General features: G+C 40.1%; 1 protein-coding gene across 1 annotated transcript in view; it reads left to right on the top strand.

The window, feature by feature from the left end:
• The window catches only part of CUBN (cubilin), a 144,266-nt gene that overhangs the window by 88,087 nt on the left and 28,807 nt on the right, over positions 1-27,372 (top strand). The window contains exons 34-52 of the mRNA XM_048510490.1: positions 147-275; positions 1,985-2,117; positions 5,488-5,696; positions 6,697-6,878; positions 10,313-10,505; positions 12,026-12,223; positions 12,693-12,839; positions 14,057-14,247; positions 15,022-15,205; positions 15,837-16,011; positions 17,964-18,142; positions 18,711-18,920; positions 20,185-20,325; positions 21,591-21,772; positions 22,355-22,526; positions 23,225-23,431; positions 24,128-24,277; positions 25,142-25,263; positions 26,405-26,630. Of these exons, the coding sequence (XP_048366447.1) occupies positions 147-275; positions 1,985-2,117; positions 5,488-5,696; positions 6,697-6,878; positions 10,313-10,505; positions 12,026-12,223; positions 12,693-12,839; positions 14,057-14,247; positions 15,022-15,205; positions 15,837-16,011; positions 17,964-18,142; positions 18,711-18,920; positions 20,185-20,325; positions 21,591-21,772; positions 22,355-22,526; positions 23,225-23,431; positions 24,128-24,277; positions 25,142-25,263; positions 26,405-26,630 (3,330 nt within the window). The remainder of the gene's footprint in view (positions 1-146; positions 276-1,984; positions 2,118-5,487; positions 5,697-6,696; positions 6,879-10,312; positions 10,506-12,025; positions 12,224-12,692; positions 12,840-14,056; positions 14,248-15,021; positions 15,206-15,836; positions 16,012-17,963; positions 18,143-18,710; positions 18,921-20,184; positions 20,326-21,590; positions 21,773-22,354; positions 22,527-23,224; positions 23,432-24,127; positions 24,278-25,141; positions 25,264-26,404; positions 26,631-27,372) is intronic.

Below are 27,372 nucleotides of genomic sequence, written 5' to 3'. Positions count from 1 at the left end.
ACAGTCTCACAGGAGATGATCAAGTCATGCAATTCAAAACAAGCCTGAGTTAGGGCCTGGTGATGATAAATGTACCTCACAAAAACAAGGTGGGAAAGGAATGTTACTGAAAAGCTCTCTATAGTTTTCTTATATTACATTTCCAGGGCGATACTGTGGCACCACTATGCCCCATCCGCTTACTTCTTTTGGCAGAACATTGTCCATCAGCTTCATCTCCAATAATGTTGCTACAGCCAAAGGGTTTCATGCTATTTTTGCTGCATCAACATCTGGTAAGTGTTTATTTATGTGCTTCTTTTTTTTTAAGTATGACAACTTTAAATTATTATACCCTTAAATGTTGTTCTTTAGCATCAGGAACTCTCAGGGTTGAACAGCAGCTTCCAAAGAAAAGGGTAAATGTTCTGACACTAGAAATCCAATAGAGCTCTCCAGGAAAGATCAATCAGGACTATTTGGGTCTGTGAGTAGTTGCTCAGCTGATTAACAAGTAAGGGAAAGGAAAAGTGATCTGAGGTTGTGAAATGATTTATTGGCTGAAACTAAGTATCAATAGACAGTTGTTCAAGAGGATAAGTTGTCAGTGGGAGGGATTGACTGGCTTCATTCATCTTGTTTTGTGAGATAAGTTGTGATGTTCCAGTTGTGGGTCTTTGATCTTACATGGAAGACATTGCCAGATCCAAATTAGGAGATTTAGATCTGCAACATTTGACACTTGCATGATAACTTGCTGAGGATACTGTAAGTCACTGCAGTGGGATAAATATAATATCATTTCTTACACCAAAATCCATGTTTGTTTAGAGAAAAGTGCATATTATGCCATGTGTGAATGGGACATCTCAGAATATATTCCAGACCTGATACATTTTCAGGAAGCTAAGAGTCTTGATACTGTGAAAATGTTGATACTGTAAAAACATTTTTACAGTAGCAGCATTTTTCTAGTATCAACAATTTTCAGGTTCCTGGAGGACTGGGGGCAGTACCTGGGAATGGTAGAGTTTGGGGAGTGAAGGGACCTCAACAGGGATGTTATGTCATAGAGCAGTGATGGCGAACCTTTTCGAGACTGAGTGCCCAAATTGCAACCCAAAACCCACTTATTTATCGCAAAGTGCCAACCTGGCAATTTAACTTGAATACTGAGGTTTTTGAAAAAAACAGTTGGCTCCAAGGTGTGTGTTACTTAGGAGTAAACTTAGTGAAGCAACCGTGCAATGCTTCAAATGTGTGAATCATGATCCTAGGAGGGTTTACTCCGAAGCAAGCCCCATTGCCAGCAACCGTGCTTACTCCCAGGTAAAGGATCATGCCCAGACCAGCCTAAATGTGTGTGTATGGGGGGTGATTTTCCACCCCTCTCCCACATGACGAACTCTGTGCGCGCGTGCCCACAGAAAGGGCTCTGAGTGCCACCTCTGGCACCCGTGCCATAGGTTCGCCATCACTGTCATAGAGTCTATCCTCAAAAGTTTACCATCCATGCGGGACAAAGAGCTCTATTGGATACCAGCAACTCTCTCTGCACCCTATCATTTTATCATGTTTAACAAAGTTTCCTTGACAAAATGGATGCCGTTTCAGATGAACCTATCCCACAGTCTTGGAGATCAAATGTCACTTTAAAAAGTCCTGCTTTGTATATTTATACCTCTGGAACCACAGGTACATTAAAAACGGATAATTGGGAAGGATCCAGTTTGTCATCTGATTACAGACATGGTTTTAGTCTACTACTTACTTGAAAGAATGAAAACTGTGGATATGTTCTTTGTCACTTGCAAATTGTTTGACTAGAGAACCAGAATCCCTTTATTTCCTGTAGCTTGGATTTCCTGTTGTGAGTCATATAACTGAAACAAAGATATTTCCTTCCACCCAAGAACTACAGAACAGGCTAGTCCCATGTTTTCCCAGCTATCTTTTTTTTTTTGCTCTTTATACATTCCTTGTTGACTTTTTTTTCTCACTGCAGCCTGTGGGGGCATCTTCCATATGGAAAGAGGAGCCTTCAACAGCCCAAATTTTCCTGAGCCTTATCCGCCGAACATTGAATGTGTCTGGAACATTCCAACCTCCCCTGGCAACCGCCTCCAGCTGTCTTTCACGTAAATCAACTTTCCAAAGGGTTATTGTTCAGTGTCTTAATGGAGCTGCAGGAAGGAAATGCTGTGTTTAGCAGCAAATGCAATTACCAGCGTGTAAAACTGTAGCAGTGCCCACAACAATTTGGAAAGGGAACACAGTGACAACTATTAAAGGACTTGCCATCAGTTTCCTCTGTTGTGTATAAATGAGGGAAACACATGGCAGACCTTCCAACTATTATGTCCTATGCTACATATGCCACTTTTTAGCATATGATAAGCAAGCAGAATCCATTAATGTCTGGTTCTTCTTTGGCTTCTGTGAGGGTTTTTTGTTTGTTTGCAGAATTAATAGTTCAGCTTCCTTATTGGCTCTGCTGCAGATATGAAAGAATACAGGAGATTTTATTAGCCTAATAGAGCATAAATCATAAGACGAAATGACTTCAAATTGAACTGGTCTTCTTGTACATGCTATTACTCTAGCCCAGATTCCCTTGAGTCCCATATTTGGCAAAGCACAAATCACAGAAGCTCCGTCTTTTTCTTTTTGGGGAGACATGGCGTGTTGATCCCTAGAGTGCAACTGGATGTGAATTTAGCTAATCTTTACCATGTTGAAATTAATGGCAACACACACATATACCCAAAACAGTGTCAGTGGGTCCAGCAGTTTATTATTTTGTTTAATGTAAATAATTATTTGCCAGGTTCTCATAAAGGAAAGGAAAATGCAAGAAATTGTACAAAGTCACTGAGTGATCTGTAAGAGGTCACTTATTATATGCATATGTTCAAATATTAACAGTTTGGCAGCCATTTTGCCAAAACTTTTGTCAGAGCTATTCATCTGTTGAATTCTGGTGTTGCAAAACTGGATCTCCCACAAGTTTTGAGTGTTAATTTTTAATTAGTATGAAGTATATTCAGTTGGGAGTTTGGTTCTGTTTGATAGTACCTTGGAGACCATATGGATCCACTCAAGCTGGAAGGAAATCTGAGAGCAGAAATATGTTGGACATTTATTCTAGAAAACCAGTCTGGTTTCATTTATTTTTCTATTCATGACTAACTTTTGAACAGGAAAAAAAGATATATTTTTTGTTACAGAGAACACTTTTTTTTAACTTCTAGTATTCAGATCAGCTCCTAATATACATCAATGACAAAACCAAATCATTTGAATTCAGGGCTTCTGATGTTTTGGTTGGTGGGGGAACTACCTTTTAAACTTGTCTTCTGCCCCTATATTGGGACATGTACTGGAAAGTGTGCTTTGAAATGGGCATTCATAGTTCTACTTCAGCTCCCAAAGCTGTCACAGAGCCTTTCATCTATAAATAAGCAAGAGCACATGAATATGTTCTGGAATTCATGCATTTTCCAAGCAATATGCACCATCTAAAATTCAAACCAATATTTATAACAAAGCTGTTTAAAATGGCAGAAAACACTTTCTTCTAGAAGCAGTTTTTAAAAACAAAGACTTTCAGCCCCCACCCCCATGATGTTTTTTCCTCTCCAGAAATCAAAAGCATTAATTATTTTGGCCAAATAATTTAATTTGAAACAAGGCTGCCCACAACACTAGAACTTAATTTCAGCGACACATCCTTGGAAAGCAATAACCTCTGACCATATGCAGAGTACTTATTATAACTGGGCAATATGTCTAAGATTATGAAGAGAGTTTCTGGATTTGCAGGGCATAAGGTGCAAGTCAGTGTGACAAACAGACAGAGCTAAGACTTCCCATTTTGAATTTGTATAATAAATAGTTCCTCAAGCGAACCCACAAAAAGCCAGGCAGTATAAATTTAAATTCTTACTTGCCACTTGGAAAAGAACATCACAGCTTGTTGTGGTTCTGGAAAGTGGGATTGGTGGGTGTCCCTATCTCACATTCAAAACCTCATATTATTCTAAAAACAATTAAATTAAAGTTTAATGTAACAAGATCAAAATTATTACTCACTGTAACTTAATACCCTTATTCCTTGAGCTAATCAATTTAAATTAAAAAGACTAATGAATGGGCACAGTTATGAGTGCAAGATTTTCCATCCATGTGGGGGTGAGGCGTGGTCTGCTCAAGGATGCAACACAGGGCAGGGCAGGGCAGGGCAGCCTTTGCCACAAAATCAGCCAAACTGAAAAATTCCAGTAAAGTGGAAATAGAGTTGAATGAGTCACATAATGACTCCAGTTGCTCTGTACTGCAGCCAGACAATTAATACCTTCTTCATTGTCCTCATGCACCAATTGTGGTGCTTAGGTTGTGACCTTCAAGTTGTCCTCTCATTTAGGATAGTTCACCTGGCATTCACTGTAGCTTGTGCATTTTTTTAATCACTGCACCTACCTATGTGATAGGGTCCCCTAAAAGGTAAAAGAGATGCTGTCTCTAACATTTTTTGGAGGTGCTGCTAGGCCAATCTAATTGCCTAAGGCTTTCAGTTGCTGTACAATCTCTTTATAACATTTTCCACACCTCTCCACAATTCCTGGACTTCCTTGTTGGTGCCATTTTTTGAGCTTGTGCCAGCCATCTCGGGTTGTATTTCTGTTAGTTTTTTTAATTGGGGGTGGGGGTTGTGTCTACATAGCTACATAGACACGACCCCTAGAGAATCGCAGACCGAAGCTTTGAAGCTTCGTAGCTATAAATCTAAGAAGTAAAAAAAACCCAAACCCTGGAATGATTACAAAATGATAGCCAGGAAGCGTTTTCGAGGAGGTGAGTACAGACAAACAAGGAGTTTTGAAAACATTTTTAGGGGCTTGTGCGGAATGGGTTTGTTTATCTAATGATATGGTTTTGGAATTTTCTGTACAGCTTTTGGATCCCTTTGAAGTGAAAGGAATGTCCTAAGGAACAGCTCAGCCACTGGGAAAGGACCACTCCTATTAATTATGCAGATATTTTTTCTTTCTATATTTATTGCTGCTGCCTTATTTTTGTGACAGTACGCTATAATACATATTTGGTCTGTGTGGACATATTAACCTTTTGCATTTGTTGTTTTAAAAGAATGAATTTAAATTTGGAGGGAAAGAAAATAATATCTTAAATAGCAATTGCAGGAGGGTAGCAAGTTAAATTGATGTTTTGAGGGAAATGAACACTATTATAGAAAACAAAGAATACAATACCTTATGAAGACACAAAGAGCCACAGCAGTATAGCAAGAAATGAGGACTTCATAAGTTATCTCACTGCAAAAAACACTACATGTTATTTATAAATATTTTAAAAATGGAGATCATGATTACTTTATTTAACCCTTGTAAATGGAAGTATGGGGAAATACTGATAGATTATTGATCAATGATCCAGGACATTCATTTCCATTTTTGGTAATAAATGCATTCCTATTGGACTTTGAAACAGGGAATTTGAGCTGGAAGAAAGTGCAAACTGTGCCAAGGACTACCTAGAAATTCGGGAAGGCGCTCTTGAAAGCCAGCTGATGGGGCGATATTGTGGAAGCTCCTTAGTGTTGAATCATACATCCATCATCACGTCACAATTTTTGTGGGTTAAATTTGTCTCAGACAGCTCAGGCAGTGGATTGGGCTTCATGGCCACATTTTCTCACTGTAAGTAAACATTGTTGTACTTAAGGTTTAAAAAATCAGTTTTCAAATAAATGGAAGTGGGTGGGAGTAGAAAAATATGTAAATACCCTTGACCAAAGAACAATACACTTCTTCTATCTATCTGGGATGGTCGTCCTCTTCTACCAAGCGTGTAGCTTTGGGCGGGATGCACATGGAGCAGTGAGGGAGGTAGGGGACACCTGCCTAGCCAGCCAGATCAGCCAAATCAACCCTGGTGATCAATGGGGTGACAGATGTCACAGCCAGATTGCCCTCACATCCAATTACAAAAATAGCTGTGCTTTTAGAGACCCTGTGAATGGTGCAGAATAGCTTTGCTTACCTCACAATGATTCAATAATCGATCTACCCAATCCAGAGGAGGGTCAGAACTACCTGTGGAGCCAACCCCCCTTGTGCCAGTGAACTGCCCACCCTACCGGTGCAAGGGGAAAATCCACAAGCAGAGGGCCTGATACACAGGCGCCCCTCAGTCCCACCTCTGCAGAAGTCAAAAGTCCCAGCTGCAGTGGAGCTGCACTGGTGTCCAAAATAGACACCAGTGTGAGGGAGGAGGAACAGCCTTCCTGTGGTGGGGCTAGTGTTAATCAGCTCCCACCCAGGATTTGCAGCCAGTTGTGCAGCAGCCCTGGCCCTTGAAGTCCACTGGCCCAAGTGGAGAGCTTTCCAGAGGTAGGGAGGTTTTTTTGCCCCTCCCCACATCTGCAGAAATCCCTGGTTGCCTCCGTGGTCTGAATTAGGCTGTTAATTTAATTTAATTACATCTATAACATACAGATATATCCACTGGGTGAATAGCTAAACGCAAACATAGTATTTGCTACTGGAAGCATTCATTTTTCAGAACCTGGTAATTTGCATGAGCACATGGGAGTAGGATGCAATTTCTTTTCTTGCACTTGGAATGTGTTTCCAAAGTTGCCATTAATATAACATATTGTTTTGAAGAGTGTTTTTATTTTCCTGTCTAATTTTTCAGTGTTTGGAAATAACATTGTGGGAAGTAGTGGGCAAATTGCTTCCCCACTCTGGCCTAGAAACTACCCTCATAATTCCAACTACCAGTGGACAATAACTGTGAATGCCACCCAGTTGATTCATGGCCAGCTCCAACAAATGTCTATCGAGGAGTCTAGCAGCTGCCGCTATGACAAGCTGAAGGTGAGCTTGAAGTTGCAAATCTCTCTGTGAAATAGAATATAATACAAAATTATCAAAATGAAGCTGTTAGTCCATCCAAGATGTAACTCATCCTCATGGAGACTTCAGTATGCATCATATCTCATTTTCAATATTCTAGTCCTCAATAAATAGAGAAGGAAAACATCATATGAATATAGGGTGCATTTGTATAAGAATCATTTTAAAGGTTGCCTTCATGTGGTTGGAAAAGGATCACAATTCTCTTAACCCCAGGTGAATCCTTATGATTACGTCTGTACCTACCATACTGGTGGCTGCTTGGTTCTGCAACATCCATAGAATTCCTCTGCAGCCTTCTACATCTGTGTATATTTCTCTGCCTTTCTGCATTCTTTCTGTCCACCTGTTCTGCCTGTTTCCTTCCTCTTATCTCTTTCTTATCTGCTATCATTTCTTCTCTCAGAAGTAATCTTGGAAGTTAAAATGACCCCTCTGATGCCACAAGCTAAAGCTGCAGAACTACTTAAAACAGTAGTCCTAGCAATGGGTGCCCACAACAAATTTTTCCTATTGGTTGAACTGGCAGTCTGTCTCAGCTTCTCTTGTGTCTCTGTTCTTCTTACCTTTCAGCCCTTGAGCATCTGTCAGGTTTTTCCCCACAAAGGCAGGCATTTGCAAAACACCTCTGCTTTTCACTTGCCTTGAAGACCCCTTGCTGGGCACTTCACAAGTCAACTTCTGTTTGATGGTGCTTGAATACATAAAATGTCCATCATTATGGTGGTGGGATGTATGGATAGGCAGGGTTTGTGTGTCTCAGGGATCATTTGGGTAAGAAGGTGCACAGTGTATTTCTGTGCACAGTAAAATACACTGTGACCCATTGAGGTAATGTCACCTGCTGTGAGACATAGTGCATATATGTGCTCACTGAAGCATTCTTCCCAGTTCATCTTTTTATTTTCCTTAGAGGAGTATCAGCCATCAGGCCCAATTGCCATGTACCAAATTGAAAAGACCCAGTCCACTTACCTGAAACTCATGACTTCCCACCCTAGAAAACCCCCCATTTTTGTTGTAGTTCATGTCTTGAATTTAGATTTGGCTCTTGTGGTGAATTTTGAAATCAATCACAACAAACTTCACATTTGAAGTATGAAGAACTGAGGCTGAATGATCACTAATGACATGACTGACTATTATACTGAAGCTGGAAAATCATTCTCAGAGTTATTTTGTGAGCCCTACCCCTGTTCAAAAGCATTATCTCTGTAAAAGCATTTTGTTAGATAAAATGAGCTTTTCAAAGCCTTTGTGGGTAATTTTTTAATTAAAGGATTTATTATAATTAAATGTGATAAACCAGAGACTTTCTCCCCCAGAACTTTAAGAGCCAGACTGTTATAGAGATCAGAAGTCTTCTTGTAATTAAAAGCATACAGTTTGCCCTTCCCGCTTTCAGTAAGCTCAGGGAAGAGTTCAAGGTTTCCCTTACTTTGTTTAACTTCATAACAATCCTGTGAAGGGAGTTTAAGGCTGAGGATAGTCACTGGCTCACCGGCTCACCAATTAAATGTCTTTTAAATAATATTGTATTGTAGTCAACTGGACCCTTATAGAAATGGGGTTTTCCCCCTTCCCTTTACTTTGCATCCAACTGTTGAAAGTGTTTTTTTTTTTTTGAAATGTTACATCATTGACCAATGAGGATGGCCCTAGAGGCCAAAACACATATGTTTTTGCTGGTCATTTGATATACCGTATATACTCGCATATAAGTAGAATTTTTCAGCACATTTTTTGTGCTGAAAAAGCCCCCCTCGACTTATATGCGAGTGAGGTGTATTTTAAAAAATATTTAAGGTTTTTTACTTTGTCGGCTGCAGGTAAGAAGTTTTAAGTGTAGGACCAGTGGTGCCAGATGGGCTCAGGGAATGCTAGGCTCCCCATCAGTTTCACCAGCATGGCCAATTGGCCATGCTGACAGAGGCTGATGGGAATTGTAGTTCCTGAACATCTGGAGAGCCGCAGGTTCCCTACCCCTGGGCTAGTGGCACCAAAATTTCAGGGTATCATCAGGTGACACTTCTGATGATACCAGCCAGGTTTGGTCCAGGGGGTCCAAAGTTATGGACCCCCAAAGAGGGTGCCCCCATCCCCATTGCTTTCAATGGGAGCTAATAGTAGATGGCGCTACATTTTGAGGGTCCGTAACTTTGGACCCCTTGAACCAAACTTCACTAAACCTGGGTGGTATCATCAGGATAATCTCCTGCTGATACCAGCCAGGTTTGGTGATATTTGGTTTAGGGAAATCCAAAGTTATGGATCCCCAAAATGGGTGCTCCCATCACCCATTGTTTCCAATGGAAGCTAATAGTAGATGGGGCTACCCTTTTGAGGGTCCATAACTTTGGACCCCCTGAACCAAACCTCACCAAACCTGGGTGGTATCATCAGGAGGGTCTCCTAAAGATACTCTGAAATGTTGGTACTGCTAACATAAACATTCCTCCCCTGACAGACACCCTCAAATTTTCCCCAGATTCTCCCTTTAAATCACCCCCCCCCCCTTCTGAGTGGATTTAAATGGAAAATCAGGGCTTACAGAGCTAGTTTACTGTTTTTCTTTGAAATAAATATTAAAAAACATTTAACCTACTGATGCCTCAATTAATGTAATTTTATTGGTATCTATTTTTATTTTTGAAATTTATCAGTATCTGCTGCATTTCCCACCCTCGACTTATATGCGAGTCAGTAAGTTTTCCCAGTTTTTTGTGGTAAAATTTGGCGCCTCAACTTATATATGGGTCGACTTATACACAAGTATATACGGTATTCATCCATTGTAATCACACCTGTGCTGTTATTTGTGAGATTTATGTGCAATTTATGTTGGAAACTGGTTTCCAGAAACTATATTTTTAACCAGCCATTTTTATTCTGTATAATGTGGACACTAATCAAATATATATTTTGATAACATTGTATTGTAGTTAGCTGGGCCCTTATAGAAATAAAGGAGAACTTCACCAGTATTAGGATTTGAACCCAGCATATACACCCAATTACTGAACCATCATATTGGGTTTGTATAATAGACCACTCCAGACCAATCCAATTCTGTTTGATCAGAGGAAACCCCATGCAATTCAGTGGATGTTCCCCAGAAGAAAATGGTTGCTTTGCAGGTTGAGTTCTGTGGCATGCCTGCTGAACTCCCTCCCTTTCCCAAATCTCACAATCCCCAGGCTCCAATCACAAATTTATAGGAATTTCCCATTCTAATGTTGGCAACCCTACCCTTGAACCTGTGCATACAAAAGCTTGAGTAGCCCCTCTGAAGTTAAAATATTCAGCCACTAATGAACTTTTTAGTCAGCATTTACAGGGGGGGGGGAGTATGGCTATCAGAACACCCTTACTAATATATTATCTCACTGATACAGGTCTATGATGGCCCCAACATACACTCTCATCTCATTGATGTTTACTGTGGTGTAACCCTTTCTTCATTCACTTCCTCTGGAAACTCTGTTACTCTTCAGTTCATCTCTGATATATCTGTCAGTGGAAAGGGTTTCCTTTTGGACTGGTATGCTGTGGAAGCTCCTACAGACATTGGACAGACCGTTCCTACAGGTTTGTTTCTGATCATGTAGTTAATACAGTACATCAAAACATATAGATTGTTGGCTTATGATTTTTTGGTCTTCATAACCTAGCAACAACAACTAAAGTGTTTGATGTAATATCACTCTAGTCCACAATACAGTCTATATGCTAATCTGGGATTGTTTTTGCTTAGACTGTGGAATCAGAGATAACGCAATAACCCAGGATAGAAGAGGGAGGCAGGCATGGAAGTTTAACTGCTGTCTCTGCTTCTCTCCAGGGGCGTTTTCCCACTTACCTTTTGCTGCGCGCAAGTAGCGCGGGGTCCCCTGCGCCTCCCCACTACAAGGGCGGCGACAACGCAGCCGCCCCGGCGCTGCTGCTGTCGCGCCCCCTCAGCGCGCGTCATTCCAGGCGCTCTTTGCAACGGCGCCTTTTGATGACCCCGCGCTCTGCGTGGGGAAGCCGGGGTGCGTGCCTGGAATGATGCGTGCTGAGAGAAGCACGCAGCAAAGCAGAGGCGAGGTGAGTGGGAAAACGCACCAGGAATACTTGTTGCATGTGACAATTGTTGGGTGACTTGATTTTCTCTTCAGCCTGGTAGAATCTGAAATGCAGCAACAACCAGGGATTGGTTGGTTGGTTTAAAATATTTTCCCAGGAAATATTATTTACAACATACAACATATAACAACCTTTTGATAAAATAAAACTGTCTTAAAATATCTCCTTACAAACAAAAACAACCAGCAAAAATTATCCGGGGGAAGAAGCACAAAGCCAATTTTGGGGGGACAGGAAAGTGGACTGGCTTGCTAAAAGAAAGTAAAAATTCTTCAGCTCTACCAGGAGATCATAGTCTTAAGGCCCCAAGCATAAAGTTCCTTCTTTTTGTGACACAGTTTGTATTGTATAGATGGATGTGCAGGCAGGCAGAGTAGTAGACATTGCAAAGCAAAGTCTGATTACATCTGTGCACAAGACGAGATTGTTCTAGAGATACACCAGTCCAGAATTATGCAGATACTGCAGTGTAGATGTGTTAAAAATGCCTCAAATTGAGTGGAAACAGTGGAAGTAATAGCTTGCTTGTACAAGCCATGGGAAGAGGGAAATCACTATAATTTATTGGGACTCAGTGGGGCCTAGCCCAGTCTTCAAACCATTACAATGATAAAGTCTAGTTACATCATTTCAGAAATAATATACATACATATTTTTATAATGACTCATGAGATTGTGTTCATATCTGATGCAGAGGGCACATCGTACAAGTCTACTGAGCCCATGGAAATTATATTTAGCCCCTGTATAAGGGTCATATTCTAGGAATATAAGTGAATGGAGATAAAATCTAATTTAAGGTACACCTAAAATGTCAAGCAAGTTATAAACACTGCTGGGATGGGGAGAATTTCGAAACTTACCTATTGTATCTCCATGTACTGTCCTTTAATGGGCCTTCTGTCAAAATTATGTATCAGTTAACAGAATGCTAGAACTATTTCCCTACCAACTTGACTTCTATGCAAATGATCTTGTCACAGGTGCCTGCGGAGGTGTAGCAACAGCCAGCAATGCACCGTTGTTCCTGTTCTCACCAGGCTGGCCCTCAGATTACAGTAATATGGCAAACTGTATATGGGTTATCCGATCGCGAAGCTCAACAGTGGAGTTCAACATCCTGGCTCTAGACATTGAGACTCACGGCTCATGCAACTATGATAAACTTGTCTTCAGAGATGGTGAGATATGTCATCACTTTCCCTTGATGTCACATGCAAACAAAAGGCCTGGTTTTCAACTCTCCACCCCCAATAATTACCATCACAGTTTTAAATGAAATGTACTATCTGGTGTTTGGCTTGTCCTGCCCAGCCTTTGACTCTCAGTGACATGGATTGTCACACTTTACTGCCATGTTGGGCCACCATTAGTCACAGGGGCTTCCAATAGGCCCCGTGTGTGTCTGCAGTAATATATGAAGAATCCTCAGAAACTCACATGAACACATAAAGCTGCCTTATACTGAGTCAGTCCATTGTTATCACAATGTTATTAACTGGAAGCAATTATCTAGGATCTCAGGTATACATAATGTATAAAGTTTGGCTCCTTGAAAAGAAGGAGATTGGAAAATATTACAAGCAGCAAGTACAGGAGCTTTAGCTTTGGGATTATTTCCGTGCCATGCAGTCCTATTTCTTTTTCTAGGGGATAACAGTCTTGCACCTGTTCTCTCTACGGTATGTGGCCGTGAAATTCCTGGACCAATAAGATCAACTGGGGACTCTATGTTCATTCAGTTTACTTCAGATGGAAGTGTCACTGGTGCTGGTTTTAATGCTTCTTTCCACAAAAGTGAGTTGTTTTTTTACAAGTTATCTTTTTCATTGCAGACTTTTCAAAATGACATTTTTCAGTTTCAATTTATTATGGTATTTTTGTCAGTGGTCTTCCACTCAATGTATTTTCACTAAGAATAGGCTGATACAGATTATATAGGTTAAAATGTATTCAATGTCTTAAATATAAATTTGAAGGTCATGCAAAATTTCTAAAAAGATAGTTGGAGAAACCTTTTGATACTTGTACATAAAAAGATTTATCTTACTGCTAGGCTGTAGCTTTTTAAATTAACTGGATAGTGCATTGCATAAATGAAGATACAACATTGTTTGTGCAGTTAAAAAAACTTCATAAAATTCCAAAACTGGGTCATATGATAATAGAGCAGTCTGGTGTAAGTTGGATTTTGAAACAAAATGCTTTTATTCTGGAGAAACAATTTAATTAGACCATATAGTTTTAAAACTGAGGGGGAAACTAGTGATTCTCAGCGCATGATGATTTTTGTTCTTGTAAAACCTGTAGTTTATTTACCCTCTGGGTCAAGAATATTAATCTGAATTCTTACTGATGAATTTTACAGTTTTCTGTTTTTTAATTATGCATTGGTTTGGTTAATTTTCCATTTTGGAATTATTATTTTTCCATTTTATGCTGGACTTGTTTTAAATCATTGCTGATTGTTTGTAGTTATTGTGGTAGTTATTATTGTTTGATTGTGTTGTTATGATTTGTTATTTGAATCTATTCTGTCTTAATAATATTGTGAGCAGCCTCAAGTACATTAGTTCCAGAACTATGATATACAAACTCACAGTGCAGTCCTATGTAGTGTTCGACTTAACCCTGGTTTAGTAGGAAAATTTCTAGAGCAAATGGAATAACTGAAGTTATAATGTATTGTCAAAAGCCTTCACGACCAGAATCAACTGATTGTTGTGGGATTTCAACCTGTGTGGCTGTGTTCTAGTAGTTTTACTCCTAATATTTTGTCCACATCTATGGCTGGGATCTTCAGATGCACAGTGAAACACATTTCACCATGACATACCTCTGAAGATGCCTGCCATAGATGCAGGCAAAACATTAGAAGCAAAAACTAGCAGACCACAGCCACACAGCCTGGAAAACTCACAACAGCCACCTGAAGCTATAATGCTCGATCATATAGATTTGAATGGAATATGGATTAAATAACATTAAATAGTACTCTTTTCCCTTTTGTTCAGGCTGTGGTGGCTACTTGCATGCAAACAGAGGTGTCATCACTTCACCAAACTATGGCCAAACCTATCCTGCTAACCTGAATTGTTCCTGGCATGTTTTGGTTACTTCTGGTTTCATCATTGATGTTCATTTTGAGCAACCATTTGAGGTGCTGAACGAAGATGCTTCCTGCAGCCATGGAGATTATGTTGAGGTGAGGCAGGATTGGTCAGACAAAGAGTTTTGTCTGCTGTTGAGGACTGGGTTGCAGACATTATGAAGGCCAAGGATGGTGGGGAAACACTTCTCAATCTTTTTCCCTTTTATTTTAGTGTCGTTAAACAATATGTTGTTACTGTTTTGGCAATTATAGTAACAGATCAGTGAAACTTTCTCTTTATGGAGAAGAAATAATGTGTATCATTTTACCATCTGTACATACTGCTGGATGCCATAACTGGTCATGAGGTCCTATCGTCATTATGTATAAACACACACACACACATGCACACACACATTTTCCAATATTATGGAATGCACAAATACACATATTGGATTAATATGTAAAGTACCATTGAGATTTGGAACAACTGGGAGAAATTCCCAGGTCTGATGGGTTCATTGGATGACCTTGGACAAGTCACTATATCTCAGTTTCAACTCCTTATCCATAAAGTGGGGATAGAAAGGGAAGGCAGCATAGTACAGCTCTAGCTAGTCAGATCTCAGAAGCTAAGAAGGGTCAGTACTTGGAAGGGAGACCATCAAGGAAGACTGCAGAAGAAGGCCATGGCAAACCATAAGTTCATCAGCAGTGGCTTGATGGCACTTTACAGACATACAAAGTGGGCTTGTGAAACCAAAGTAAGGACAGCAATTCACATTGCATATTGAACAATGATGTGTAGATTATTTACTATGATTCATTCTCTATAATGCTGTTCTGGACCATTTCTTGACAATGAAATTTGTTTGTTTGTTTGTTTAGCTTAGAAACGGACCAGATCTGTTTGCTCCACCGCTTGGACTTAATGGAGGGAATGGGCGGTTTTGTGGTAGCAGCCCTTTTTCTACCATGCATACCTCAGATAATCAACTGTTTGTCCTCTTCACTTCTGACAGCCATAACGGAGGGAAAGGTTTTCAACTCAAGTATGAAGCAAAGAGTCTGGGTGAGTATTGGCAATGAATGCAGAGGGTCTGGCAGAAAGTGGAAACGTATTCTAGTACAGTGATTTATAAATCATTAATCGGGAGCCTCTTGTTGATGAGTCAACATGTTGGCAACACAATTTGTTTATTTACTTTATTTATAGTCTGCCTTTCTTGCTGAAACTCAAGGCAGACTGCAAAATTTAAAACAATAGGCAAGTATAAGACTTAATAAGCAGGGTAGTAAGATTAGATTACATAGTAGAAAAAAACTTTAATAAAGTGGTATAAGGCATGACATAAGAAATGCAAAAACTGGATTACAGAAATTGTAAAACTCTGCAACACTATACAGACGTGTAGCAGCAGTGGGAACATCCGGGGCGGCTTGTCCTGGGTGCTGCCATTGCCGTCACATGTCGGGGGTGGGGGCGGGGCGGGGGCGGGGCATGCTCTTTCCAAGGTATATCAGGAGATGCAGTCTTGAACAATTAAATAAATGTAACTGAAATAACTAAAATAACTAAAAATGTACCCGGAAAGTAAGATTAGTTTCATAGATGACTCTTTTTTATTTTATAGGACAGAATACATTTTAGAGATGCCACACATGTTCGTTATATTATTTAACATGCTTGAATTTTTTTCTAGCTTGCGGAGGGAATTTCTATATCAGTCACTCCAGCTCCTCTGGATATGTCCATTCACCCAACTATCCTGGAAACTATCCACCACATGCTGATTGTGTCTGGACTGTAACTGTTCTCTATGGGGAGGCTGTGGAGCTCCAGTTTGAAGATCAGATTGATATTGAACCTTCGCCCAAGTGTGTGCACATTATTCTTTCCTCCTCTTTTGCATTTAATGACACCCCAGGCAACAGACTTTCCAGGGTTTAATTAAGTTCTTTAACTATATGTGATGTTGGGTTGGACCCCATGAATCCATTCCACCAATGAAAGTTTCTTTTTTGAGAGCCAGCGTGGTGTAGTGGTTAAGAGCAGGTGGATTCGAATCTAGAGAACTGGGTTTGATTCCTCATTCCTCCACCTGAGTGGCAAAGGCTTATCTAGTGAACCAGATGTGTTTCTACACTCCTACGTTTGTGCTGGGTGACCTTGGGCTAGTCACAATTCTTTAGAACTCTCTCAGCCCCATCTACCTCAGAAGGTGTCTGTGGTGGGGAGAGGAAGGGAAAGGAACTTGTAAGCCACCTTGAGAAAGGTGGGGTATAAATCCAAACTCTTTTTCTTCTTTCCTGAGTTGAAAAAGACAGCTTTCTCTAATGCAAGTTACCTGGATGGAAAGGCTTATTCCAGCAAAAGAAAGCACCCCAATAGAAGAATGCATTCACAGGATCAAACCCATTTTTAATTTTGTCTTTATAATGTCTTCATTTTGCAGCATGAATTAGTTGATAGTGTGTGATGGTAGAGGGCTCCTTTGCTCCATAGGGCAAATATGGATGGTGTTCCAGGACATAAATCTTTTCTTAGCAAACTAGAAGTGTTTCCTTGTCAGAAAAGTTTTTGGTCTTAGTGTTCATCCTCCCATTGTTAATATTACACATTTTGAGAAATACAATTTCCCAAATGTACTAGGGAAGAAAGTAGACGAATAAAGATGGGTGTGAATTAGGTGAAGCTTACCTCTATATTCCTGCGGAACTAGGGTGGTGGGGGTCCTGGACTCGCATCCTAAAGTTTGGCCCTGGGTGTGGGCGAGGATGACTAACAGTCAGGGCAGAATTTTCTTTGCTCTACACCCTTGAGAATGTAGAGGATTAGTATTGGAGCTGGTAATCATGTACTTCACTGAGGCATGAATCACACTCACTGGAATGTGAATGTATCTATTGGCTCACTGACCTCAGCAGGCAGTCTCTGATATAAATTCAAAGAACTCTTGTGAAGGACATTGTTATAAGAAAGGAACTTGCATTTTTCTTTCTCCTGAATTTCAGGTTTAGAATATACTGTTAATAAATCAAAAGAAGCTTCTAAAGAAAAGAGAATAGTTACACTTTCCTATTTCGTTTGGTATGCCTGCTGCTTTTCGTTTTATCATTGTATTTCCACAAACCCCTTCATATTCTGATTAACTCTTATAGACCTACATAGATAATATATGTGAAAATACAATCAGCGTTTGCTGAAGAGCAGACACAAGTTCACTGTACTTGCCCTTGACCAAGCATGTCGGCCTTGCCCGCCTACTTATGCTTCAGTTGAGCACAGAGCCCATATGCATACCAAGTGTACATATGTAAGTTCCGTCCCTTTGATTAACACTCCAAAAGAAGAAATTATACACCTAATCAGTTACTAATATATATATTTTTCCTTACCCAGCAAGATTGATCTGATCACACACTTTACTGTAATTTGAAGTAAAAGTTTGAAACATGTTTGAAAACGTTTATTGCATGGATATTAATTCTTAAATCCAGACAGATTTTTAGCCCAATCTTCACAGCTATTTTTCTCATGCTTTGAGCCAGAAAACAAAGATCTGCAACCAGATGCACCACGTGGCATTGTGACCTCTTTAGATATTTATTTCTCTGCAATTGATTTCGGATCTCAGATGGCCCTAAGTGTTATTGGTTGTCGATCTTTCTGTTTCTGTCTTTGTATTTCTGTTCCCTCAGAACAGAGAGCATCATACAAAGGCATGGGTGGGGGGTGGGGGGTGTGTGTGTTACATGATGATCTGGATGTTTCTTGAAATGTTGTGAAGTGCAGTTTTTCCTGCATAACTGTACATATTTGCTTTTAGCTGCACATCAAGTTACCTTGAATTACGGGATGGAGCGGACTCCAGTTCACCTCTCATTGCACAACTCTGTGGAAATTCTCTGCCACCCATTCAGAGATCTTCTGGCCCTACCTTATACATGAGATTTCGGTCTGACAGTACAGATGCCCGGGCTGGGTTCAATGCCAAGTATTCAAGAGGTGACATGAATTTTTAGTTACTTCTTCACACTTTTACTGCTCCAAAATGTAAAAGTCAAAGAGATCAAACCTTAAAATCTTTCTCTTTCTCTCTCTCTTTATATTATGTTTTAGATCTGGGGTTTCATAATTCTGTCAGTTAAATAAAACATTTCTTCAGATGTAGTGAAGAATGTGATGTGTCTTATCTGAAAAGATGTATTAGAAATAGCAAAATGTAAATAGTTCATACTCCCCAAAGTAGTGTTTGCTAAAATAATAATTCACGTTTGTATTGAATAATAGTATAGTTTCTATAGTACAATGTTCCCCGTATCTGCCTTGCAAAAAGTTGTACAACATTTGTCCAACATATGCCAGGACTTGATGGATTCTGTACATCTTTGTTTTATTTGCTTGAGGAAGAACAATATTGTTCCATTCCACTGAATGAACATTAGTATATTATCACTATGAAAACTCAGTGCTTTTTTGTTATTGTTGTTGGAGGGGAAGGAAAGAGAAACAGCAAAGCTGTGTTATGTGTTTCAGTGGAAGGACTGGTGAATACTCTTGTGTTTCTCTGCAGCTCCATGTGGTGGCACCCTGACAGGGCAGAACGGGTTTATCAAAAGTCTTGGATTTCCTGATCTTCATTATCAAGACAATTTACAGTGTGAATGGTTCCTCCATGGACCCATGGGCCATTATCTTTCCATTAGCTTTGAAGCACTAGATATCCAAAACTCAACAGAGTGTGCAAATGACTATTTGGAAATTCGAGAACATGATGCGTCAGGTCTGTGAAACAATTGTGTTACTCTTTTTCTTGTTCCCTTGCCATCTACCCTGTTTCCCCGAATATAAGACATCCCCGGAAAATAAGATGTAGTAGAGGTTTTGCTGAAATGCGAAATATAAGGCATCCCCCAAAAGTAAGACGTAGCAAAGTTCTTGTTTGGAAGCATGCCTGACGAACAGAATACAGAAATATAAGACATCCCTGAAAATAAGACATAGCGCATCTTTGGGAGCAAAAATTAATATAAGACACTGTCTTATATTCAGGGAAACACAGTAACTTTATAGCATTTCATTTTATGGTTACTGCAGTCATACCACAGGTTTGTGCCTCAGTAGCGTAGCTACACCTCTTGACATGTCAGGCAGAATTGCCCTTGTATTCTTCCCTTGATTGCCAAACCTTGCGAATCCTTTTGGTGGGAGGAAACACTACATCTGTGGAAAGTGGACAGAACATTCTTACAGCCCATAAGATGTTGCAGGAGGAGAAGCTCTGCCCTCTTAATATACATTAAAAATTGCTTGTGTAGCAATCAGAAGCGTAGCTCCAAGGGGGCAGGGAGTTGCACGACGCACCAGGCCCGTGCCACTGTGGGGGTGTGGCGAAGGCGTTCCAGGGGCATGGCAGGGTGTTCTGGGGGCATGGTGGAGGCATTCTCGGGTGGGACAGGGGCGTTCTGGGGCGGGATGGGATGGAGGACGCACCAGTGCACTGGGTGCTTCCCCCCCTTGCTACACCTCTGGTAGCAATTCTAAACTACATAGTGGCTTTCCCTGGTTCCACCAAGACCAACATTGCTGTTATTTCTGTCCAAGCATTGCCAGCGCCCAGCATCAAAGTCAGGAAGATGAGTCTTTGTGCATCTGGACTTTCAATGTCTATATGAAAGAAATTTGGCCGTAGAGCAAAGCACAGTGCATGCATTCAAAGAAACATCGTTCCAAAAAGGAATTAAGCAGTTGTTTTGCTATTGAATTGAAGTTATTGTTTTAAAGCTTCTTATTTAAAATTAGATCTCTTTATACCTGGGCACATGCCAATCAAAATTAAAAAAATATTATTCTCTAGACATGTACACCTACTTGATGTGGGGAAAGATGGAGCAAAATATTGCAATACATGGATTAATAAATATATATAAATGCATTCTACCTTACTCTTTGCCCTTCAATGTAGATGGAGTATAATAAAAATTAGTAGGATAATACAAAATTACAAAATCATCTTGTTTTTCTTTTATTCCCTTTTATCTATTTAGGGGATTTATTAGGTAAATACTGTGGTGCTACTATACCTGGTGCCTTGGACACACCTGACAATCTGGCTTATATCAAGTTTGTTGCGGATGACTCTATAAATGCACCAGGTTTCATGCTGCGTTTTGCTGCTAGTTTTCAAGGTTTGCTGCAGTTTTAATTTACTTTCTGAATGTTTCAGGTTTCTAATACATGAAGCATGTACAATCTCCACTGGCTGCAAGTAACATAGGCCATTTCTGCATGATCAAAAGATCCCGGGGTGAGCACGGAAAATATCCCTGTGCAGCCGGGAATTCCACATGGTTCCCAAAGCTACAGCAGGTCTGCCCCGGTGTTGCCCCACTATTTTTCCTTTGCCCCACGACTTTCAAAAATTGCCAAATTGGCGGTTCTTTTAAAATGCTCCTGTGTGACCCCGCTGCTGTGCAAACACCACAGGAGCAGAACTGGGGTGATCAATCATTTTTGTGGGGGTGGCCACGAGCCGGGAATAGAAATGATAAAGATTGATCTTATTAAGCAGAGGCTGGTTTCCAGCGCACAGGAGGGAGGAGGTCAAGGAACGGTAGTGGCCACTAGTCTGAGGTTGGAGAAAGAGACAGTGAATGAGAATTTGCCTCTCTGTTGGCATTGCAGGAATGTGACAAGGAGGAAGGTGCAGGAGCAGCTGCTGCCACCTCCCACTCTCCTCTTCTTTTCACTCCCTTCTCCTTTTTCTTTTTTAATCCATGGATTCTCCCTCTGAGATTTTTCTCTCTCTGCAATCTAAGCCATGTCTCTTATCTTCACGAAAGGCATTTCTCAGTGTAACTGGGTTCACAGTTAATTAAAACTAAACACTTGGGATAAGATCCTGTGGAAGTAGGCTGGCAACTAGCAAAAGGGAGTGGGGGGTGGGGGAGAGAAAAATGTGGATTTTCTCATCACCCCAAGTCAGAATTCCAGAGGAGGTGCTTGCAGGCTCCAAAAGGTTGGGTATCACTGGCATATTTACACAAAAGGAAGCTGAGGCCAAATGTAAGATGACCCTCCCCTTTAAAAAAGTTACCTACAAAAAGTGTTTTATTACTGCCTGTAGCTATAACTTGTATACAAAATCATGACTACTCTCCTTTTCTAGATGGCAAATCTGGAAAACCCACTTTTGAGCAAATATGCTTTTTGCATAACAGGGGCTGGTGATTTAATAGGATTATTTGTGGGTCACTTTTGATGTAAGATCTAGCATAAATATTCTGATAGTTTCCCATTTAATTCAGAAATGTAAGGAGACTCTGAAACAAAATAACCGTTATGCATATACCTTTCCTTTGATAATTTACATTACATTGATAAGTGTTTCATGTCATTCTACAAAGAAACATCAACTAATTGTGAAGGATGTTTATTATTTGTGTTTTTCCAGCATGTGGGGGTGAACTCCGTGGCACTACTGGAATATTTACTTCCCCAAATAATCTGAACCCATCTCTGCATAAACTCAAGTGTGAATGGAGAATTGTGGTACCATTGGGACGCCGGGTCACTCTAACTTTTAGTGACATGAATTTTGGATTCAGCCAGAATTGTAGTTCAGATTACGTGGCTGTAAGTGTTAACCTAAATTTATAGGAGGATATCCTTCCAATATTGGTCAGTGTTGCAATCCACTTGGCACTTAAGAGAACATACACAGAGTTGGTATATATAATGCAGATAGTTCTGGTAATGACCTGTTTGTAATGATTTACCCCTGGCACAGGTAATTAATAAGTAGCATTGGTCTCCACTTCCTGTTATTCAGTATACAAAATTTCTTGACTCTAGAACTAGGAAGTGGAGAATAGTGCTGCTCATAATAGTCAAACTGGAGAAGTCAACATACAGAAGACATTTCCAAGTGTCTCTGAATGATGACTGTAAAAGCCACCTGAATGAATTTCAAAAAATAAAGAAGTGAGCTATTGATTGGAACTTAAGACATTCTGAAAATATATGCGGTGACATCCATAGTATTTTCTATAAAATAGAAATCAATGAGCAATATCAGAAAGATACCATTTACTTAAGGCTCAAATAGAAGAGATGCTTCATTCAATCCATAAAATGCAAACTGAAGGCCCTTGCATGTGACTTATTGAGAGTAGATCCTATTTCTAATATTGGTTTGGTTTTTCTCTTGGTAATTAGGTTCACAATGGTGTGGGAGAAAATACTCCCATGCTATCTAAACTGTGTGGTGTGGTAAATCCAGGTACTCAGGTGAAATCTTCTGGAAACAAGATTACAGTAATTATGGTAAAAAGCCACAATGAAGCAGAGGAAAGTTTTAGGATTATATATTCTTCTGAGGAAGATGCAGGTAATCTGATATGCTTCATCACTATATACCTTTTGCAGCTAGGAATGGCACACCCCCATCCCAATATAAACACCTAGGACTGATTTGTAGCTTTCCTCTTCCATGTCCTATGCCTTTAAAGTAACTTTTATAAGAAGACAATACAGTATTACATTTGTCTCTCTGCTTGTGTCTCTAACAGAAACTGGGATGTAGATAGCTAAAGGCTATTTACAATGTTATATTTACAATATTAGAGAAACTGGATAAAAATGTCTGACATAAAGAGCTACCAAAACTCCTTGTAGTTGGCTCACTAGTTCAGAGTTAAAGATTCTAATATGAAGTTTATGAAGACCTTTAGCAATGTTCTATCTGCATCTTTTCTCCTGCATGTTTGTAAAAGAACAAATAAGACAAATCCAACTGTACTTCACTGGTTGATTGGAAAGCTGAACTATGAATTGCTCTGGGCAGTTTAGAAATTGTAGAAAACAAATTTTGTCTCCTCCTCCCTCCAAAATAGATTTGCCCAAATTAAGAGTAATAGAGTAGTTACACTGGTACTTATGATATTATTTTAGTAATCCCCAGTAGAGTGGCATCAATACAAACAAAGGGAGATGAGCCATTCTCTATGGGTGTGTTTGTATGCACCATTATTTGTGTGTTGCACCTTCCCTACCCTGTCCTCTTCTAACGCTATGCTGTTTCTTTAGTGTGTGGTGGACTCCTGCTCAGTTCAAAGGGTGGCAACCTCACTTCTCCTGGCTATGATGGCACCAGCAATTATTTAAACAACCTGAACTGTGAATGGGTCATCCAAAATTCACATCCATCTGCTACAACCGTTTACCTTTCCTTTGGAGATTTTAAGTTGGAGGAGCACATTAATTGCCAGAATGACTACTTAGAGATTCGACTAGGTAGGTCACAGCTCTTCATTTCTTCATCCAGGAGCTGCTGGCTCTGGTCAGATAATGCTTGAAGACACCTGCTTCAATAGCCAGAAGCATTTTTTTACCAGATTCATTTGCTATGTTGACTTCACTCTGTTGTGGACATAGTAAACCTGCTGACCCATGCTTTCAAAGGTCCTGGACTGACTACTGGATCATGAGGCTACCCTTGAATATTGCCAGGAAGTTTCAGCAATTCAAAGTGAATCTGTGCTTCTTAGCCCCATCTCTGTCCACTGTGTTTACTACCTAGACCAAATAAAACCTCTTCATGGTCTAGACACCACATATCTCAAGGATCAGTTCTCCCTAGGTCAGTCTTCATGCCAATCACACATCTTTACAGCTTCGCTTCATGTTTTAACTTTGCTCCTAATACAATCTGTTGTGGCAGTACTGGTTTGGTTTTTTTTAATTGACTGTTATGTTTGCAAACTTCAGCTTTAGCAAGGCTGTATGTAAAAGTTTAAAATTAGTAATAAAATTCTGTTTTTTAAGCTGTAACTAAACATCAACATATCATGTAAACGAAAGCATGAAACCATTCTTCCCAATTAATTATATGAGATTTGACTCAAGTAGTCAAAGGGTACGAATTATGGATTTGCGCTTGTATTTAGGGATGCTGATTTTTAGTATTTCATACATTTTTTTTAAATATAGGGGATGCTGACGGAGAACTCTTATACAGGCTGTGTGGCTCCAGGGTACGTCTTGAGCCTCTACTGATAGCAGCTCCTCAGATCTGGATGCAATTTTTGAGTAATGCTGAAAACACAAACCGAGGATTCTTTATCCGCTACACATCTTCAGGTATTCTGAATATTGGTCGATTCCGCACAGCATAATTATACCGGGTTACATTCGGTATTTTAAAAATCCAGGTCTGTTTTATACCGTTTTTTTCCTTTGCATGAGTTCCAATTTCTGCGAAGGAATTGAGTTAAGACTGGGAGGAAATAAAAAAACAGTGACAACAGTGAAGCAATCAAGGCAGTCTCTATGCCAATAAAGACTTGCTTCAATATAGACTCAATCAAGGCAGTCAGACCAGGGAATGCTGCCAAAGGCACTGGCCCCTCCCAGCCGTAGGCACTCAGCCTACTGTAGGCTCTCTTATCTAATCAGACCAAGATAAAAAGAAATGAGCCAAGAACGGAGAGAAAGAATTTAAATAGAAGAACTAGTATAGAATAGCACAATACCAGTAAGAACGTTAAAATAACACAGTGTTTAAAAAAACAGTTACAATACTTTCCAAACGTAGCAGACATCTGTAGCCACTCAGCTGGAAACCAGAACACCAAAATCCAAATACACAATGTCTGGAGGCTCATTCCTGCCCATGTGCTTACTGACACTTTAAAAAAATCTCTAAAAAGTTAGTGAGACAAGATTTACCTTTGCAGAACCCATATTGGTTTTTGCTCAGAGGGCTTGTTAGTGATTAAGCCCTCAGTTTCTCTTGCAACACATGAAAAACAGATAATATGCCCGTTTTCCTGTTTTTCTTCTTCACACTTTATATATGGTACTGCAATTATCTCCTTTTAATTTGCTGTTGCTCATGGAAATGTATGGGTGATGTCTACTCGAAGGTAAAACTTTAGAAGTAGCAAGCCTGCCTTTTTCTTGAGCATTCACCAAAGCGTCTTAATGTTTGGGGTTTCATTTCAGCCTGTGGAGGTATTCAGGAAGCTGAAAGTGGGATTATCTCCAGTCCTAATTACCCACAGCCTTACAACAGTTCTAGTCATTGTTCCTGGCTCTTGGTAGCACCAGAAGGACATACCATCAATGTGAGTAATGCTATATGTAATGAATCAATAAAAGCACCTTATCAGTGTGTGGACGACAACCTCTGTAGACTTTGCAGTGTGGACATTTAAAAATGAACTGCTTCTAATTTTAGGCAAAAAGCACAGGGATACCAAACAGGTAAATGCCCAGGTTTGAACATCTTCATACTCCTTCAGGTGAAAGTAGCCTGTGGGGTTATTTCTTGAACTGCCAAAGGGAGGGGGTTGTCAAACACCAGAGAGGTTTACTATACATGGCATGTGGAATCTGTTGAGCTTGGTGGGTCACAAATTATTTTATTATCACAATTTATGTTAATTATGCAAACTTTTAAATTAAACACAAATCTTGGAACATAACTTTTTTGCTAAGTTTTTCATATGGCCAATGCAAGGCTATTCCAATTATCGCATAATCACAAAATATTAATTGTACTGTTGTCGCCGTTCATATCTGTATCCTGTCCTTCCTCAGAATCAATCCACAAATTCAGAAATTGGATCCCAGCATCAATCTTAGTTAAGCCAGCCGCAGATGCAGCTGAAATGTCAGGAGAAAATACTACTGGAACACAGCCATACAACCCAGAAAATCCACAAACTCCCAGTGATTCTGGCTGTGAAAGCTTTCAACAATACATTGACTCTGTGTTTAATTGAACTAGAGCCAAAAGTCATCAAACTTTTTGAGCCTGTGAGCTCTTTTGGAATTTTGGCACAGAGTGGTGGGTGCAACCACAAAATGGCTGCTGTGAGAGGTGGAGCTGATCACAAAATGGTCACTGCAGGAGGCAGACACACTCACAGGAAACCTGAATGCAGGGAACAGGAAACATAATTTTTAAAAATGCACTAGGAAGGAGGAGAATAAAGAGAATAAAGCAAACTACAGTGGCAATTGAGCTGAAACAATGTTATTTTAATCTGCACAGATTAATCAGAAACTCTGCTGGGCAATATCCCCACCTGACTATGCCCATTTTCTGAAAACATTTGGTGGGTGCCAGAAAAGACATCGGCAGATGTCCTGGCCCCAACAGGCACCCGCAACCCCTGCACTAGAATTTCAATGCAGTTATTTCTGATTGTTTCTGGTGTGCTTTTGCGCCTACATATTTACAGTGTTCTTTCCTGCCCACAGCTTACTTTTGTGACCTTTGCGGTTGAACGGCACAGCAGCTGCCCCTGGGACTCAGTCACTATCCTGAATGGGGGATCTCTTAGCTCTCCCATCATTGGACGGTATTGTGGAAATACATCGCCTGGCACCATCCAGTCAGGCTCCAATAAATTACTAATAAATTTTAATTCGGACCACTCTGTGCAGGGAGATGGTTTCTATGCAACATGGACTGCAGATTCTTTAGGTCAGTGAAAAAGCTATATTAACTCCATCTGTCCTACAATAGAGCCCTCCCAATGATCTCTGGATATCTTAATGGAGGGTGGGGAGGGAATGGCTTGGATCTAGACTAGTTTTTCCATAAGCACCATTATTTCTGTCCTTAGTCAATAGGATGGCTCCAATCAGTTTTTGTGTTGATGAAAAAAGTCATTCTGGGGACAAACACCAAGTGAGATGGGGTTGTAGTAAACAGCGGAATTGAGTGGAGTTGACTGCAAAACCTGGTTGGACTCCCCCCAGTGACTTTTTCACCTCCCCCCCTCATGAAAATCTGGGAGAGGATTTTAGTGGGGATTTCAGGATTCCATAAAAGCGGGGAAGTGAGAAAGTGACACTCTGGAGGCAGAAATCTTTTTGCCTACAGAAGGACTTTTCTGGATCCAACCAGTGTCTCAGCTTCTGAAATAAGTATTAATTCACTCTTGATGCTGAGATTTCTACAGTTTTATCCTTTTATATTGAATTTTTACTTTCTCTCTGTAGCAGTTAGTATAAAATGCTGTAGTTCTCGAAGAGGGAGAAGTATGAGAAGGATTTCCAGGAGTTTGTTTTATTTTATCTGTGGTAGATGAAAAAAATATTTTTAGTTAGTCTGGAAACAGAAAATAGTTTCTTTCAGAAAGCTAAAGTTGGACAATAGAGTCATTGATGCAGTTGTTATTTGTTTCCTCATCTTTCCCCCTGCTCTGCTAATGAATCTGGTC

This window comes from Sphaerodactylus townsendi, linkage group LG11 (assembly GCF_021028975.2).
Source record: "Sphaerodactylus townsendi isolate TG3544 linkage group LG11, MPM_Stown_v2.3, whole genome shotgun sequence".
NCBI lineage: Eukaryota > Metazoa > Chordata > Lepidosauria > Squamata > Sphaerodactylidae > Sphaerodactylus > Sphaerodactylus townsendi.
This window is presented reverse-complemented; position numbering and strand designations above follow the sequence as displayed.